The sequence below is a fragment of the Orbicella faveolata genome, unplaced genomic scaffold, assembly GCF_042242905.1.
Source record: "Orbicella faveolata isolate gen_17 unplaced genomic scaffold, um_ofav_v1 contig_3, whole genome shotgun sequence".
Lineage (NCBI taxonomy): Eukaryota > Metazoa > Cnidaria > Anthozoa > Scleractinia > Merulinidae > Orbicella > Orbicella faveolata.
The window spans coordinates 15,427,501-15,446,322 of record NW_028301558.1 but is presented as its reverse complement, the minus strand read 5'-3'; the positions used below and the strand labels follow the sequence as shown (position 1 = coordinate 15,446,322).

The following is an 18,822-nucleotide window of genomic DNA, read 5'->3' as shown; positions in this document are numbered from 1 at the left end:
AAATGCATGGGCAAAGTATACTCTCGTTTACGTGCAGAAACTAGTGAGCGGTTTATCAAGATAACGGTCTTGTAGTTCTCGAGAGGACGTTGATTTAAAATTATGCTTTCTGTCAATGATTGTTTCATCTGATTTTCTCATTTTTTCTACTGACAGAATGACAGCGGGAAGCCAATACATGAAGAAATCCCTCATTTACCGAGCTTGCTGACATTTGCGAACTCGTTCAGCGACAACAGATAGTTTTCATTGTTAGATTTTTACAAGTTATCTCTTCCATTAACGTTTCCGTTTTTATTAAGACAGGCAATGTAAGGGTCGAATGCAATGGCGATGTCATCTCTCGAGCTGGGTCACTTAACAAAGATCTCGCATTTTATTTACTTTTCAAGGCTTGCATCATTTCTTGCAGTGGTTTCAAAATTGATTAGGAAACGCACTTCGAACTGTGAACTGAGCAAATTGGGATGGCTGCAACCACATCTTTTCCACGGCCGAAGTTGTGTATATGTGAATAAATATTGCCAAAAGAACCAAAAGAAAAAATATACGTTAAAATGCAAATGACTGTGGGACGATTTGGGTAAAGAGCAGCTGTAAATGCTTGAATTTGTCCTGAAAAACCACAACATTCGATGAAATTACATCCGATAACAAGCCAATATCGTTATTATCTTTACAATGCAACCCAGAAAAACAGTAGTTTAGTTAAAACGAAAAACTGTAAAAGCTCGAAATGGAATTTTCCTGAAAGAAAAAAAATCCGTGATAATTACATATTCAGCTATCAACAGTTCTTCTCGCTTTGTGACCAAAATTTTAAAATGGTTGCAAACAAGATTTAAAGCCGGCCAAAGCTAATTTGGTTGCTTGAAGAGCTTTGTCATAAAAGGCTGAAAATTACCCTTAAAGTACATTTAAATTGTTTCAATCGACGAAATTGCTCGTTCGTTTTACCGCTCAGTAATGCATGAAATATTTTTGTTATTATACATCGATCACGCATACAACAGGCAAATAACAGGAGAAAGACCTCGTTAGTTAGTTAATGCACCTTGATGGCTAAAGGTAATTTAAGCGACGTATCAAGCTAATGTACCTGCAAAAAGAACTCGAAAAGCAAATCATTTGTGCGTGATAAGCAAGTAAGGAAGTAGCGAAAACTACACATCGTTCCCAGTGGCGCTAGATTTGCGTAAATGGACGATTATCGCTTAAAAGCCATTTGCAATGTAAACGACGTAGTGAGTTAAATGTTTCCGTAAACCTATACCAGCGAATTATAACAAGTCAGGAAAATATATTCGCTTACGTGCGGCCCGCCGCTTGTTAACATTCATAAAATCGCGAAGTTCTCGTAGAAAAATGTTCATTATCAATGCAATAAAATTCAACTGGCTTTGCAGTGTTTTTCAACCATTGAATGGGTTGATGTGTATTTCATGTTTTTTTTTTTTTTCTTTTCTTTTCTTTTTTTTTTTTTTGTAGAGCAATACTCTAAACGACCTATTGGCAAAGTGAGCAACATCAAATTGGTATTGGGGTATTGCTTACAGTTGCTTGTAAATTTTCAGTTTTCTTCTCCCGCTTTCTAGTGGGTTCTTTCCATAAATATCGTTTACGCGAAATAAATCAATCGTCAATATTTTCCGACAGCTCGAGTTCTTGACTTGTCGATTCTTTTCCCCGCGGGGTCGTTTCACTTACGATTCTTGTAAAAACAGCTTGATCTGTCTCTGAGCTTTGATTCGCTCCATTTTCTATCCTCTGCTTTGCTTCATCCGTAGTTTCTGACCAGGCGAGAGTGGCATCTTTTAGTGTATCGCGGCTATCTATGGCATCCTCGTCATCTATTTCACTGGTTCCGCATTGTTCATCAGATGTTTGATTTTGTTGTGTTGCTACCACAGCAACTGAAGAAGCAGAGCTTTCCACGTTAACCTGCTCGAAATTCTTTTCCTCGTCACTTAAATTGTCCTTTACCTCATGTTCCTCCTGTAGTCCATCTGAGCTTTGTTTGTAACTGTAAACTTCAACAGTCACGGAGTGCGCATTTGGCGATTCGGGTATTTCTGTTGTTTGTAGCGCATCATTGTCGCAAACTTTACCACTACTGTTACTGTGGAGATCATCAACATCATCGCGTTGTTCTGTTTGTTCCTCGACGACTTCGATTCTAACCCGAACGTTTTCCTCCGTTTCGCTTGAAGCGCTTGATGGCCCGGCCGCTTGCAAATCGATGGTGTTGAGTCGCTCCCGTCGTGCGCTGCGAAGCTGAGGATGAAATGAAAGAGGATTTTGAAGCTGGTCTTGTGCGCCGCGAAATCTCTCGATCGCGGTTTCAGGATCTCGCTCGTCGACGTGATAAACTCTCAATTCTCCAACGTCTTGTAAAAGACACAAAGTCGATTCCGAAACCATGTAAATTCGCGGTTGCAAACATATCGTCTCTTGTGTCGGCGATTGATTAATAATAACCGCGTGAGAAGGACTACAACCCATTCTTGCCTCGTGAAAAATGTCTGCCTTTTGATCAAAACTTGAAGAATACGTAAGTTGCGGACTATGTAATCATCGCAAATTGAAGAAGATTTTTAAAAAGCCAGCTTACTGCAAATTCTGCCAATCAAAAGCGCCCGAACAAAACAAAGCTATTTTCCTTGTCTGGGCAATCTATTCAAATCGTCATCCGGAGCAAACAGCCTTCTGCCAGCTGTCCGCGGTAAGTCGCCGAAATAAAAATAGTTTTTGGTTGCTTTTATTCAAACGCTTGTTTAGTCCGAGGGATCGGGCTCGAGGAGGTACACAGTTTGGAATATGACAGCGTGGGTCGACCTAAAATAGTAGCACTCTTCATAAAGTCGATTTCATACGTGAAAGACTTTCTACTTTATCTCATACGTAGTTCACAAAAATAAACACTAATAAACAGAAAGACGACGAAAACCGAATCCTTAAAAAAAATTGGAAGCATTTATCCCATGGAAGCAGATTCCGTGTCGTTCTTGTCAGGCAGGACAAACTCTTTATCATTTTCCTTAAATAAATAGAAAACTATTAAGCCTTTGAAAAACGAAACAACATTTCAGCACTATTTTCTTTTCATGATAATTTTGACTAGAGAAGGCGGAATTATTCTATTCAAAATTTGCCGAACCAAACACAAAACGTAAACGTCATTTTTCATGCATGTGCAAAGATTGGTTGGCATATTCTTTGTTCTGATACAGTAGGTTCAAAATAAGAAACATGACAAAAGGCAAATTAACATCGGGCACGTGGTGCAAAAAGAATTGAAACTCAAACAGGTGACGAATTTTATTGCCGTTTGTCCGGGCCCACCTCGAAGTTTATTGTCCGACTCATGTCAAAATTGAAAATATTCTACTCGCGAACGTCATCTACATACTTTGCAGGGGACATCCGAACTTGAAGCTGTATGGTGCTGTTTACACCTTTATTGCCTTACTTATCTTCTGCACGCTTTACGCGAGACATGGCAGTGTCTTCTCATTTTCAGTACCAAGCGATATGCCTAAAAACATGTTGTCGGTGACCTTCGATTTGTCCTCGGATTCGTTTTAATATTGATTCTTAGGCACTTTTCCTGTCTGCTGTAGAGAGAATATTTCTTCCTCAGGCAAACAGGAAAACATCTTTTATATCATATTGTCATGCTGTCAAGATGAAGTCAAGAGTTGGAAAATAAATTAATCTGCCAAAGTAGAAATGCATTAATAAAACAATAACGAAACAACTTTGTTTGATGAACTTAAAATGTTTAGACTAGCTGGTGATTGTCCATTCTCTAGGCTGACTGGCGTAAAATGTTTTTTTTTTCCTGTAAAAATGACAACTTCTGAACTGTTCAATCACAAGCGTTAAAAGAGTGATGTCAGTTCAGCTTTAATTGGTTTTTATTCACACAAAACACAGAAAAAATTACTTTCAAGTCTAGGAAGACCGAGAATGTTCGGTGGGGGTTTTTCCATTCTATAAATTTCAGGCTTTTAGCAGCCTGGTGTTGACAAGAATATTAAGAATTACTCTTTTTATCGACGACACAAAAGTAGTGACTTAAATCGAAAACGCTTAAGTAAAAACAAAGCTGTATAAATGCCAGGTTTTATAGTTGCGTATTAAATACAGAGCTCAAATAAACTGTAGGAGTCAACAATCGCCGTGTCCACCGAGCTAAAAGTAAACACCGGCGGTATTTAAACGAGAAAATACGGGATATTGTTTGATATATTAGAGATTTGCACTCTTCTATATTAAATAAGAATATTGTTTTCCGGCCCAGGCTGAATATTCTTATTTTTCTGCCGACTTTAGGCGGCTGAAAATATTATTGTGAATATTCTTAGATTATAGCGTAAGACATTTACGTGTTATTGATTTTGATGGCGTTGAAGAAATTTTGGAGCCAAACTGTCGGCAATAAAGACTGATATGACGAACAGGCATGACTTCATGCAGAACCGTTATTAGCATCAAACATATATACAGCTACTGCTGTTTTTGTTGATTTTGGCTAATTTTGCCGTTTAGAGAAAGGGAGAATTTTATATGGTTTAGTTACAAACATATAATTGTGCCGTATTTACAAATTTTCCACGCCCAAAATTATATTCTTTTCACAATCGCAGCCTCGGGTTTATTCTTAAAATATTCTTAAAATTTCGCAAATTTGATTTTCAACCTCGATACTCTAAAATATATTCTTATAAAAAGAGGAATATGTTCAGCTTTACGAGAGGACCAAAAATCGTGGGCGGAGATATTTCAATAACTGAACGGCAATCTTCAACAGCGTGCCGTGGGGTGAAAGGCCGAAGAATTTATTTGGACCGCAACTAGAAAAAATAAAATTCCAGAATTTCTTTCCTTAGGAAAGATGAAGGACTGCCCGGGTCCTCTCGGGCACAGTTGTGTACAGCTAGGAATCCGGGGGGGGGGGGGCTCCCATATGGAAAGGTCGTCGATGTTCGTCGTCTTGCTTACGGTGTTCATGACGAAACACCACTATTTTTAGCGGGTAACCCGAAAACACTGATCCCCGGTCCACGGACTCCCCCTACGGACCCCCTCTACGGACCACCCCTCAAAATATAATAAAAATAATAAATAAATATTTCAGTTGCGGGTTGTCTAATAGATTACTCATGACGTCGAAATTTCGAACGTTACATTGTGCAAATGGGCAGACCTGGATTCCGGCTTAGGTGCAATTCATACAATTACACATTGCCATTTCCTTTGCTGTGGCCACAAAGTATACGAAAGACGCGTACGGGGAAGCCTCCAGGAAGACTCGAAATTTGTGTTCTTTCCCCTCCGCCATTTTGTTCAGCCCATCCTCCCGTGGGCTCGTGAACTCGTTCCAGGCTTCACAATTTACTTAGCGGAATAACAGATATAAACAAGAATAAACAGCCTAAAAATATATCTTCCATAGCCAGATTGAGCCACCAATGGAAGGTAAGAACTTTCCCTCTTAACATCGGCATCTCCTTACGCTGAAAACGGCTTTTAGGCAATTTTTTGGGGGGAGGGGGGGACGGGGGTGAGGCGTTAAAACCCAAGTCTGTTACGTTTGCACAGTGAAACACTATTTACACTATTTTAGGGTGGTCCGTAGAGGGGGTCCGTAGGGGTAGTCCATGGACCGGTCCGTAGGGTAGTCCGCGGACCCGGTCCGTTGTGGGGGTCCGCGGACCGGAGGTCAGTGTTTTCGGGTTACCCATTTTTAGCTGCCAAAGTATATTTTAGGATGCAATCAAAGAAATAAAAAATCGAAAAAGCGCTCTTTGTTCCGTTTTTGGACTCGATCTCCGTATTTCCGTCGCTATCTCAGGTCTACTAGCGCAGGCTCCTTTCCTGAACAGCGGCTGATGATCGAGCCTATTCCGTTTTAAGTGGTATCTTTTCGGGGTCGAATAAAGTTGGAGCCGCGCCCATATTGGTCTCCTTTAGGGGCTTAATTCAAATTTTCCGACGAGCAAAGAAAGAAAGTAAAGAAAGTTCTATGGGGGGAGGGCTTATTTAATTTCACGCCTCGTACAAGGGGGCGGGGGGGTGGGAGGTTTAACAGAGAGGGGCTAAAAAGAATAGGGTGATTACTTCAAATCTCAAAACAACTTTATAATTTCCAGACAGTAGAAACGGCAAATGTTATTATCAGAAATTCAACCAAAAGTTAGATCTCTAGCCATCAACTTAATATACGCCATTTGCTTTGTGTTTTCATTTGCTTTTTGTTTCGTTTTAAACCTTTACGTTTGTCCTCAGTTAATACCGAAACGTTTGTCCACTACGACAACGGCAACAAAAACGTCCCGAGGCAAATAGCGTTATGTAAGGCATACAGTACTTCTTTCTGACTTCCGAAAGGCAACTGAATGTGACTAAATTCCGTGTGTTTTAAACGTGAAACACCACGGTGGCTTAGCTGTATTTGATTCTGGAACTCCATGCCTAATTAAGCGATCGCAACACTGTTGACCCAGTGTTGGCAAGCCCTGTTGTGACGTGTTGCGACATGTTAGGTGTTGCGACGTGTTGCGACACGTTAGGTGTTACAAATCGAACTAGTGCGCGTGCCCTGCCGCAACATGGCCAAACAAGTACAACATCACGCAACATCCGCAACTGTTGAATGACAAATTTGACCATTTTCAAGCTTGGCCAACAACACACATCACGTCGCAAGACGGCGCACTGAACAGGGTGGCAGAACTTGCGCCCAATAATGTTACGATATGTTGCCTTGTTTCCAGAGATATGCTGAATTCTTAAGTAAAATAGTAGGGTCTTTTCAGACGTCCTCGGGGTCGCCTTCGTATTCACCTTTTTTTTTTTACTCCTTCCGACTTCCGTAAGCAAGGTAGTGTTATTCTGGCCCTCTCTCCGTCACGCAACACTAAAACGGGAGAGAGGGACGTCTGACGAAACACACTCAGGCTGGAAACAAGGCTGTAAAAAATTCATATTTATTGCAAGAATTTTGTACTTTGGAATTTACATCAGTATTTCACCTTCCGTCTTCAGTTTGTGCATCATTAAAAACGATCACTTATTTTACCTGAAAGCAATGTATAATGAGCATTCGACTCTAACTATAGACGAGTTCTAACAAGTCTATTTTATTAACGGAAAACCGCTTGGAAAGGCATTTATGTAATAGCGATATAGTCTACAATTCAGATCTATTTTAGAGCAAATGTATTTTAATCCGGCTCCATTTTCAATTCGAAAAACAGGAGATGGGTGGGGAGAGAGAAAAAGAATCCTAGGGAGTAGAGGTGAGGTTGAATGAAATTTGTTCAAAGATCGTTAAGCTAAACGCCAATACTGTTGGCTAAGCAAGAAGTTGCTTGCTAATAGGTTTGTGAATGACGAACAATGAAACGTTTCTTGAAATTTTCAAAAATTCACAAAAATGAAATGTTAACACGGTGTAGTTTCCTCTTTAGATTTTCTTTCCAATAACGAAAAGAACTTTTCTTGCAGAGAAACTCATTCGTTTCAACATGACAAAGTGAGCTCGACAACTCATTTACTTATAAAATAGTAAATTCCGAGCAAACAGACATCTTTCCGCGCGCTCTACTCTTTGCCGGCTCGAAACAACTCTGACGGGTTTCTACTTGGGTGAGGAATTTTCCCGCGCAAGTAACCACCAATCACAGACACTACACGACTTTCTGGACACCTACGTCATCAGTATGAAATCTTTGGCACTAAATCTCGCACTTCTCTCGGGAAGAATTGAACGCACAAAGCCCTAGAGGGCTAAAGGACCCCAGAACCAAGGGCGAAGGATGTCCGTTAACCAAAGCTTAACAAAAAGCTGCACTGACAGCAATAATACTCTACTTCAAAACATTTAATTCCCCTTCCCATTTTCCCAAATACAGACTAAACTCAAAATGTATAAAAACACGTCTTTGCCGCGACTTTATGAAGTACTAAGCTCAATACATAACTTCTCCGTACTTTTTTATACACTTAACATCATTCTGCTTGGGAGAACTTGGTTCTTGGTCAGCAGGTCTTTCCTGAGATGATAAGGTGCTTTACTCTTATCACCATATTACTTAAAATTGTTGTAAAAAGCTAGGGAGAAGTTACACATTCATCGCTGTTAGGCCTGTGATTAACGCTAAACAGAGAATGATTCATTAACCGTCGCTGTTGTTGCTGTTGTCGTTGTTGTTGATGTTTTGCTGTTGCTGCTGCTATTGTTGTTGTTGTTGTTATTGTTATTGTTATTGTTGTAGTAGTAGTAGTTACCGCTACTGTTGTTGTTTTAGTTGTTGTGGTTCTGTTCGTGCTTGTTTTTGTTATGTTGTTAAAAAACAGAACTTTTTACACTGTGCTACTGTAATGAATCCTAAAAGAATACAGCTAGATAGACGCCGTTTTCCAACTACCTTATTTTTACATCTCACCAAGCAGACATTTGACAATTTGACAAACTACGCAGCAACTTGTTGATAATCACGTTTTGTTCGAGTTTCTCAATTTCTTATTTTTTTTTTCAGATTTTTCTCCGTTCTATTTATTGGTGTCCGTACATGTTTTAGGCTCGGTTCGTACTCACGAGGAATTGCGTGACTTTCTTACTGCTGTCACGTAACGTCAATCAAGCTATCTCTGGATCAACCTAGCGTGACAGGAGGGAGTCGTTCGCTTCTCACATAAGGTCAGACGTCACGATATATACTTAAATTTTGTTTTTTATAAAGTAATTGTACTTGTACTTCCTAGTAAATTTGTTTCACCGATGGCCTTGCTTAGAGCTAGGATCACACTCGTTTTCTTCTTGAACGCTACAATCACCAAATGCGACTACCATTCCTATCTTACTTCGCGCTAATTCACTCAACCTGACCGACGACAAGCTTTTTAGTTTTACACAATTCACTAAGTTAAACTCTTATAATTATCTACTGGGTAATAAATCTCATATCTTTACTTCTTCGTATGAGGGCGATTCTTCATCAGGTGATTCTTTCTTGAGCTGTACGTGGCCGATGGTGCTTTCAAAGTGCTTTCTTATCAGCTCCGTTTCGGCTGTTCCCTCTAAACCAGGAAGATCTTCGCGTATTTTCTCGAGCAACTGGTTAATCACAGTGACAGTCACCTGATGAGGATACAGAATATAACCAATTATTAAAACATGGATCTTGGAAAATGCAATTAAAGAGTTTTCATTGGCTTAGCCATCATGATATAAGAGCCATTATACCATGCTGTACAAATATGGTAAGCATACGCGTGATTTTTGGGGGCGTTTTTCTTTTTATTTTATTTTAGTTTTCTACATTTTGGGGGTGTTTTTAATAAACCAATTCTTCTACTCGCGCTTATTGGATATCAGATGGTAGATCACCACCATCTCATATCCAACAAGCACGAGTGGAAGAATTGTTAAATGTGAGTGAAGATGGCACTGCAACACAAGAGACTTGAGAACAGCTTTTGATTCGTAACTTTAACCTTTGTAAATTTAATCTTCGATTTGTGAAACTCTCACCAAATTCCATGAACAGCTGCAAAAGGAATTTTAGTTCAAAACTTCCACAAAAATACCGGCAAAAAGTGATAACACGAGATCCATATTTTTAATATTTCCACTTTACATCCCATTTCCATCTTCACGTCGTTTGTGATCCTCAATTTCAATGGCACCTTGTCATTGACCAAGTACTTTTCTAACGATCTAAACCATTATCGTTAATTTCTTCGTCTAAAGAGGAAAAAATAGCGGGCAAATTTCAGTCACCAATTGTTTCCTAGTAGCAGTCACGTTTAGATTTCGGATGTCTGCATTACTGTCAGAACTTTCTTTGACTGGAACAGTCTTCCATTTAACAAAATTTGAGGCCAACATCTCTGACCACTTTTACTTGTAATTTTATTCCATTTTATTTCAGCTTTCCCTATTTATTTTTGTATTTAAATTTTGTTTATTTAATCTTGCACTCATGTCACTGGGTAACTCTGCAAGAATCCAGACGCGAATGTAAATGTAAAATGCAGTAGAGCGGTTTTCATTTGAGTTTCGAAAAGTAATTGGTTTTGCCCTTACTACGCCACACGATTGGCTTAAAAAACTCGCGCAACTTTTTTTATCCAATCAGAAGTAAAACCAAAACCAATCGTGACTCGCTCAAACGCGTTTTCCCGCGCTTTGCGTGCACTTCATGTATTTTCTTCGAGTTTTGATTGGTTCACTGTATTGTCTGTGTCCTTTGTGATTGGCTAGAGTGATTACTTAGGTTTTGGTTTTACGACACTCAATTGAAAACTGCTCTAACAGAGTAGAAAACAAATTTGTTTGATATCCTACCGTGTCTGCCTTCTTTTCAAAGTAGTAAAGGTAGCGATTAAGGACTTCTACAAACAGCTGCAGCTGGATTGTGCTGTCCATGCACTGATTTGCGATTCTAACAGCTTTCTTTAGACACTCCGTCACTCGCTTGCTGTCACGGCACTGTAAATATTATACACACCCTGTCAGTGGCTGTTTGGTGTACTAAATGAACACTTATGCTCAAAGAATATACCCTTTGTCCTTTCAGAGCTTGGACAAGGAAAAAGACAGTCTGCTTAACCCCTTTCACTTTACTATCTGATCATCCCCGCGTCTTAAAATATTTCTGGTACGATTATGACTGAGGACTAGTCGTTGGCAATAATCTCGTTTCCAGGGTCTTTCGCTTTCGTGCGTCGTGGAAAGACAAGCCCTGAAAACGAGTTTGAACAAGTCTCTCAGCTGTGGTATGAAGGCAGACAATGACTTCAAAAAATACGATATACGTAAAAGCACTTTGCCTCGTAACTCCTGTGCAATGATACCTTATTTTACAATGCAACTCAAAAGGGCTGGCAAAATCAGTTGTGTCCGGGTTCTTTTCCATAGTTATTACTCTTACTGGAATGAAGAATCTCGTACTTCGTTACCTTGGGGTCAGTTATCGGGGTTTCACTAAAAATCCAGACTTCTTCACTGAGTTGGACCGCGACACCCTTTAAAGAACGACTCGAACTTGAACCGTCACGCAATCGTTTTTTCGAAAAACGTTTCGTGACAAGCGTGACGACCCTGATAGCGACTTACCTCCCCTCCTTCAGCCTCCCGGCTTTTTCCCGACCAAAACAAGTGTGAACACACCACGACTGCTCTACACTGATCCGGTTTCTTGAGGAGTTTGGACGCAGCCAGAGCACACTGGGTGCGCAAAGGCTCATGGTTCTCTTCGCCAAAACAGCTCATTTGTTCAAATGTACTGATCATGAGCGTGATGGCGGCTAACTGAGCTTTGGAATCACTGATCTCATCTTCATATAGAGCAAACGCCTGAAAAAGACACCACAAGCAAAAGAATAAGATTTTTTACACTGGACACTAAACATTGACTTCATTGAGCTCTTGCTGTCTACCAAACCTATTTGCATTTACTCAACAGGGAGTCAACAACAATCAAAAACTGCCAGAATTTTACTACCTGCCTAGGCTAATTAGTATTTTCAGAAAAACTGAAAACAATTTAAGTATGATTCTGTGGTTCTCAAGCTTCCCCATAGGCAGAAACCCTTTGTCTAGGCCATCACCATGGCAACTCCATGTTGCCATGCAACTTCTTCACAAACAAATAACAAATATTACAATAAATTATTTGGAGACCAAGCCACATCAGCCTTAGTTCGTTTTCATGTGGATCATCTTTCCTGGTCGAATTGGAATTTGGAAATCTTGGTTTTTGTGGAGGGAAAAAAACCAGAGAACCCAAAGAAAAACCCATGGAGCAAGGCAAGAACCAACAACAACAACAACAACAACAACAACAATCTTTATTTCGTGCCCAGAAACAAACCCAACCCACATATGACACCAGGTTGGAATCGAACCCAAGCCATATTAGTGGGAGGCAAGTAGGGGAGTGCTCTCACCACTGCGCCATCCCAGCTCCTTGTCTGCGGGCAGAATTAAACTGAAAAAGGGTCTTATTTTCTGCTGAACAATAACTCTAACCTGGCTCATGAATTCATAAGCTACTGTTTCAGCATTAGAGAACCCAGCCTGGTTGGCAACAAGAGCACCTTGAAGGAACAGTCTTAGTGAAAGTTCAGCGTATTCTGCTTTGGCAAGTGCAGCTATTGTCTGATGACAAAACTGAAAGATCTTCTGGCATTTCTTGTCCCATTTATCATCCTAACAGAAAAAAAATAACAAGGGCAAAAATGAACAATTTACCTGTAGAGCTCCTTCCGAAATAAACTAATTTAACAAACCTATATTTTGTGTATAACTATGTACTAGGTTCTTGTTCAAGCACTTACCAAAGCTACCTTCAGTTTGCAGATATATTTCTGCATCTATTACCTCAAGTCCCTGATCCTTCCACACTGAAAATAATTTTCGTTAATTCAATACCCAACTGTCCTCCTGTGATCATTAACCTCTGATAATACACTATAAATTGCTGAAACGAAATGCCATGTGTGGAAATGTCTGCGACAACAAAGACCATTTTAGACTCACCAGTCACCGGTGGTGATCACAGGGAACTCAGCTGGGGACCGCTGCAGTGTTCCAGATGAGTGAAGGGTCTCAGGTCAAAAACCCAACAAGGTCAGCTACCTGACCCAACAAATTAACAGAAAATTTGTAGTGATTTGGTGGGAGCAGTGCAAATTGACCTGTTGGGATTCGTTATTGACACCCTGCATTGAAAAATTATCTGGAACCCTGCTGATGATTCAGTGCAACTAAAAGGATTGAAACTTCACCTCTTCACGAGCATCTTTGTACTGGTAGGCAAGCTGAAATGCTGAGAAAACAATTGGAGGTAATGTGTACTTTATTCTCTTCTCACCACCACTACCAAAGTGTTTTCTAGCCGTATTGAGGATCTGTCAAACAAAACAAAATTTGTATTAACTTAGCAAAACAACACAGAAATACTGCAGATGCCAAATAAATACACTACAATGAACTGTCCCATCAACACAAGAGGCAAAGGACATCTAACTATGAATAGCAGGTTTAAATCACTGTAAAAAGGTTTTCTTTGGTTTGGAGTTATTGCTTTCCTGCTTGTCATCATTTTAGGCTGTTTCCTTCCTTTCACATCACTATTACACGTAAGTTACACAGGTTTTTACATGGACGATGAATGACAAGTTACAGCACATTTCTCTCATGATGCCAGTAAGATGACCGATCATGGCTGAGTGCAAAGAAAGTACTGTTCAATAGTCTCGGGCTAGTGGAGTGTGTCCGTCACTTGCCTAGTGGGCAAGTTAAGTTTCTTGATACGTTTTTGAGGAAATTCAAATTACAGACTGAAGTACTGTAAGGAATGAACTTTGGGAGTGAGTGAAAAGGATTTTCATCTGGTACACCATAGTTAGAGTTTTTCAAAAGAGCAATCCTGAAAATTTGCAGTCTTTGCATCCTGCATGGTTTTTCTCAAGAACAACATTTATTTACAAACTCACCAGATACTGCTGGTCAGGACTGTCGCCTTTCAGCAGCGTCACAAACTTTCCCATCAGACCCTGCTCTTCAGCAAAATCCTCTGGATCATCCTTTATAAGAGAAAAAAACAGAATGAAGTTTTTGTTAACTACAAGCACAATCACAAGAACAAAACACCTCTAGATTAAATATCACAAACAGAATACTCACTGGTTCAGAAGGCTGGTCTTCCTGGTCACAAACCAACGAAGACACAAGAATCAGAACAGCATCAACCTGAAATAAACAACTCTTTCAGACTCATGATAAAAATTTCATTTGTTTCTTCTAATTATTACATCTCTAATTGATTTTCTGTATTGTCGTAAACGTTTTGTTTGAAAAATGTATGGTTACCGTACGGACAAATAAGATGAAGAGTTTGGTCTTCGGAAGTAAACCAGTCTTCAAAATATGGCCATTTTTATTAGCACACAACACCAAACATTTAGAATACACTATATATGTAGAGAAAGGTTCAAAGAAACACTACTGCATTTTGCAGACAGCCATGGGGACACACACACCAGTTGCAAGGGCAAATGTCAAATCTAATTCTATATCAGCTTATCCTTTCAAAGCAACTAAAGTCACAAAGACGACTTGCAAACAATGATCACATGCACTATTTTTATCATAAGAGAGAAGAAGTCCACATATTAATTCATGACCCTAGTGGCTAGCACTTTTCTCTAGTTTCTGTAACATGAAGCAACCTTTATGAATGGGATGAGATGGAATGTACCATGTAGTCCATCACTGGGTTACCCCTGGTATTTAACTCAGCAGCACCCTTTAACACACTTAGGTGGAGTAGCATGCTCTATAATTATGTTGTCAGCTGATCAGTAATGAAATGTTCCATTACCTGTTCCTGGGTTGGAATTTTCAGAGCACTTTCCACAGCATTGTTGACTACATATAAAGACATTTCTTTCCTTGAACTGTAGTCAAAATACTCAAACAGAGGAGCAAAGTACTCCAGCTGAAGCAGTGTTAGGATGTTGTTGTAAGAATCTACTGGGATCTTTAGTAGTCTGGTCAACTCCTTAGAAACTGCATTGTTCTTGTCCATGCTGGAAACAGAACACATCCATTTTAGTCTTCAAATTTTTTGCCATCATAAGCTTTGAAACTGACTTTGTATAAAATGCATTGGACCTAGAATTTGTCACAAGAGCTCTAAAATCACTTCAACTGTTATGATCAGTGATTTTAAGGTTTTTGTAACCTGATCTTTTTTTTTTTTTTCTTTTCTGAATTTTTGGTGGCTTCTGTCCACTTTCATCAGAGTTGATTCTACAAGGTTCATTAAATCAGATTAATACAAACCATACACAAGATCGAACTCCTCTCTAAAACACAAACACCCTAGAATGTCAGCTATATCATCTTCATTTCCAGCCCCCAACTGGGAAATAGAGCCTAAGAACATCAGTTACTTCAATAGTTTCCCCACAACTTTTTCCCTGACGTTTCTCAAACTTCATCAACTTACTGAGTCAAGTTGAGTTTGCTGAAAATCTCTGAAGTGTACTGTAGGATTTTGTCCACATAATCCACTCTCTCAGGGTAACACTTCAGAGCAAGGTTAATTAGCGACACTTGAAGAGACACAATGTCTTCTGTTGGCATGTCACTGCGTGTCTGAAACAGGAATAAAAACAATGTAAATAATTAAGAATTATTTGATGAGATTGAGCAAAATACTGTGATTTGCCAGTGACAAGCAGATCAATTATGTAACGAGGCCAAGTTCACTAAATTTTTTTTTCATTCAATCACCAAGTTTGTTTTCATATTTAAATCACTCTCTGACAGCTCAGGGAAGTGATCACCCATTTTTCACCCAAGAGTGTGGCTGCAATGACATATGAGCAGAATTTATTAATTGCAGGAAAACACTTTTAGCCGGTATTATGCAAACGCAGACCATTATTTGTAGGCAGTTATTTGCAGGTCACATAGCAGGCTCTCCGTCAATGAAAAGGAAAAACAAATTGCACTGAATGATAATTATTGATGTTTGCCTTGATTGGCAGACCCACTTTCCTACATATGTACAGTAGTTGCATGTACATAGATGTACAGTTCTATGTTATCATATTGTACAAGTGTTAATATTAAAGAGATGTGTGTTAGAAGTATAAAGTCAATTCCCTCAGAGTGGACACCAATGTAAGGCAGAAACCTCCCATTCAAAAGCAGTTACCTGCACCACAGACGAGACTTGTTCTGACATCACATCAAACAATCTTATCTCACTCGGTATTCCACCATCCTCCCGGTTTGCAAACAACGCAAGTCTATCAATGAGTGATATGATGATATTTTTTATGTTCACTCTTTCATGGAGATCTGCACATGCATGAAGAAAACTGCTCAATGTCCTAAGGTGGAACTCGTCTGGGAACACTTGAATGACGCACTCCATCAGGTATTCCTGAGCTATTGGGTCTCGACAGCTCACTGTTTGTTCAAACACTCCTGGAAGGACATGCTAATGAGGTAAAAGAATTAAACACATAAGTTCTTAATTTGCAACTCATTTGGAGCCACAGAAGGTGGTAGGTACACCTAGCTGAACACAAGTCTTCTGAATGATAACCTGCCTAAAAACACAACACACGAGAATGACCATGCTAAGACCACTGTACCACAATGCTTAATTTTGCAGTCCACTAATTTTGAGAGATGACCTTAGAGATCAATAACAACATATTTCAAAGACTTTCAGACACAAATCACTTTTCAAGGATTGTCTAGACCTTGACTTTCGAGGGATTTCAAGCCGCATGCAAACTCTCAGAGAATAAACTTACTTTCTTGTAGGTCTCAACATTAACTCCATCAAGCTGACTAAGTCTGACAAGGTTTGTCCCTACAAGGATGCGAAGTTCTTGGCGCTCGCGCTCTCTCTTCTCTCGATCCCGTGTGTGACCCTGGTGCTGGATTCGTACCCACAGCTTATTCATTTCGGCAAAGTTCAAGAGCACAAAGGATATAGAGTCTTTTACAGTTCCATCTTGGTGCTCAGATTCAGCTCTACAATTCAACAAAAGTTTCCAAAAAAATGTTCAAATTTTTTTTTTTCAGTGCTCAATCATTTAGCTACACCTAACTAGTTCACAGGCATGCCACTTTAACTGAAAGAAACAAATATATCAGCTCAAGTCCGGCGACCTAACCACTCTGCCACACTGACAAACGTCACCATTCAACTTCCTCAAAATTCAATACATCAAAACCTGTGATGTTAATCTATGTTAGTGAACACATTTTAACTTCACCTTACACTATCCTAACAATTTCAAGTAAGCAGAATATAAATGAACAATGGGTCTTCCTAAACTTGCCACTTAATCCAGGTTTTCATGGCTGAAGATGGTCACAGTGGATCAAATATGAAGGGGTGGAAGGAGGCCCTAAGTGAACACAGATCTCTGCAGATGTTGTTGAGCAAGTTACATTCTTAACAGTATAGTTGAAATATTGAACCATCATTACTATAGTGACATAGTTCTTCTAAAATAATTTATATCTTACACTTCCTCTTCATTAGTATCTGGTAACATGTTCCTTGTTGACTGCAACAGATAATTACGAAGAAACAAGCCTCTCAGGGGGTGCTGAACTCCTCGGCACATTTCAACCAAGTCTTTCAAGATATCTCTACGAGACGCTTCCTTGGCTTTGATGTAAACTGCTCCAACAGTTATCAGTAAATATCTGAGTTGTCAAATGGAAAAGTCTGTTAATTGGCCTGTACTGCACTGTCCCTATCAGTAAGCTTCCTTTTAAGGAAGTCTGAATCTCAACCACCCAGAGACAGGGAAGCTCTACAATAACTTTGTGATCTGAGGATTTTTGGAGGACTGAAAATTTTGTGGTTACCCTGGCGATTGACGAAAAGCATAACCAAGGGTTTTCCCTTTTATGACAGACAATGGTAACAGCATCATTTACCATAATAACATAAGCTACATGTACAATGTCATGTAAAGGACAAGCAGACTGCCTGTTTTTTTTTGTTTTTTTTTTAAGAAAAAGGGACTATTCAGGGTCATATTCTAGATCACTGGAATTTCTTGAGACTAGTTTTAGAATCCGGTTTGGTTTCGGGTGAAAAAATTTGGCCTCATTCACATCTCCCTGTCCCATTATACCCAGCTCCCCTCTTAGCTGGATGCAGCCTTATGCTCCACTCACACGAGCAAAGATGAGCGAGTGACTCCCCCAGGTACTCATTGCTGGAGCTTATTTCAATTTACATAGCCTGACTATCCATCATACATTTGTGAAAAATGCAATCTCCAAATGACCATTCTCTTTCAAAATTATCATGATAACAAAACATGTCTGTTGGTATTATATGTAGATAGACTTATTTTGTAAACAGGGTTCCACTGTAATAAAGCTAACAGTCACAAAAAGTTACAGCCTACAAAGTTTTTTAATGTTTGTCATTTCACTTACAGTCTTGGAACAATGTTTCCAGCATACTGGACCAGTTCATAAAGATCTGCAACTCTACGTCCCTTCTGGAACTCATCAACTAGGAACAGTTCAAGATGCCGCAGCTCATCAGATATTGCCATGTCTTGAACTAGTTAAGGGTTTACCAAACTCTCTGTAACACGTGTCAACACTTATCCTGCCAATCAATTTACAAATTATATCTATTTACCTAGAAAGGTATCTGGAGATCTTATGGGCAAACACACACATACTCTTTTGATAAAAACTTACAAAACAAACCTGAGACATTCAATTCACATCTGCAATTAAATCTATCTTCAAATCTACTCTCTTAAAAGAAATGTTACTACAATGGCCACTTCTTGTATCCTAACTGAAGACTTCTACTAACTAAAATAATTAGGAGTCTCAAAAACAACCCTGAGCAAATTTTCCTATAATTTTGATCCACATCATCCAACATTGTTCACTGACCTTTCTGGCCACCCTGTTTAGCCATGTGGGAAGGTACCGCAACATGTTGGACTACAAAATGACTCATGTGTAACATGTTCCAAAATATTAAATGCCATTTAGAAAACAGTCCTAAGAAAATACGTGCACTGATTGGTTAAAAATCATGTTTCTATAACTCGATAAAAACACAGAACTAGCACGAGCTGTTGATGTAATGAGTGGGGGGGGGGGGGGGGGGACAGGGGGCCCGGGAGGGGTATGGGAGGCAGGAGAGGAAAGGGCGGGAAGCGGGAGTTCTAAGAGGGCGGGAAGCGGGAGAGAAATGCGAAATGCTGATTTTTTAAATTCAACAATGC

At 39.5% G+C, this 18,822-nt stretch overlaps 2 protein-coding genes across 2 annotated transcripts in view; both read right to left on the bottom strand.

Moving 5' to 3' along the window:
* Positions 1 to 267: 267 nt before the first annotated feature.
* Positions 268 to 2,754, bottom strand: LOC110041854 (uncharacterized). The gene has a single exon (XM_020747180.2). It carries the CDS (start codon positions 2,500 to 2,502, stop codon positions 1,633 to 1,635), a length of 870 nt encoding a protein of 289 aa, XP_020602839.2. The 5' UTR covers positions 2,503 to 2,754; the 3' UTR covers positions 268 to 1,632.
* Positions 2,755 to 6,976: 4,222 nt separating this feature from the next.
* The window catches only part of LOC110041864 (vacuolar protein sorting-associated protein 35-like), a 13,742-nt gene continuing 1,896 nt past the window's right edge, over positions 6,977 to 18,822 (bottom strand). The window contains exons 4-16 of the mRNA XM_020747190.2: positions 18,008 to 18,131; positions 17,078 to 17,260; positions 16,354 to 16,576; positions 15,744 to 16,031; positions 15,030 to 15,178; positions 14,400 to 14,607; positions 13,703 to 13,768; positions 13,513 to 13,602; positions 12,802 to 12,924; positions 12,044 to 12,223; positions 11,129 to 11,368; positions 10,358 to 10,501; positions 6,977 to 9,148 (exon numbers count right to left, since the gene is read on the bottom strand). Coding sequence (XP_020602849.2) covers positions 8,969 to 9,148; positions 10,358 to 10,501; positions 11,129 to 11,368; positions 12,044 to 12,223; positions 12,802 to 12,924; positions 13,513 to 13,602; positions 13,703 to 13,768; positions 14,400 to 14,607; positions 15,030 to 15,178; positions 15,744 to 16,031; positions 16,354 to 16,576; positions 17,078 to 17,260; positions 18,008 to 18,131 — 2,198 coding nt within the window. The 3' untranslated portion in view covers positions 6,977 to 8,968. The remainder of the gene's footprint in view (positions 9,149 to 10,357; positions 10,502 to 11,128; positions 11,369 to 12,043; positions 12,224 to 12,801; positions 12,925 to 13,512; positions 13,603 to 13,702; positions 13,769 to 14,399; positions 14,608 to 15,029; positions 15,179 to 15,743; positions 16,032 to 16,353; positions 16,577 to 17,077; positions 17,261 to 18,007; positions 18,132 to 18,822) is intronic.

What these genes read in the sequence shown, in the direction of transcription:
- LOC110041854 (XM_020747180.2), bottom strand. Translation starts at nt 2,502, where the DNA reads ATGGGTTGTAGTCCTTCTCACGCGGTTATTATTAATCAATCGCCGACA.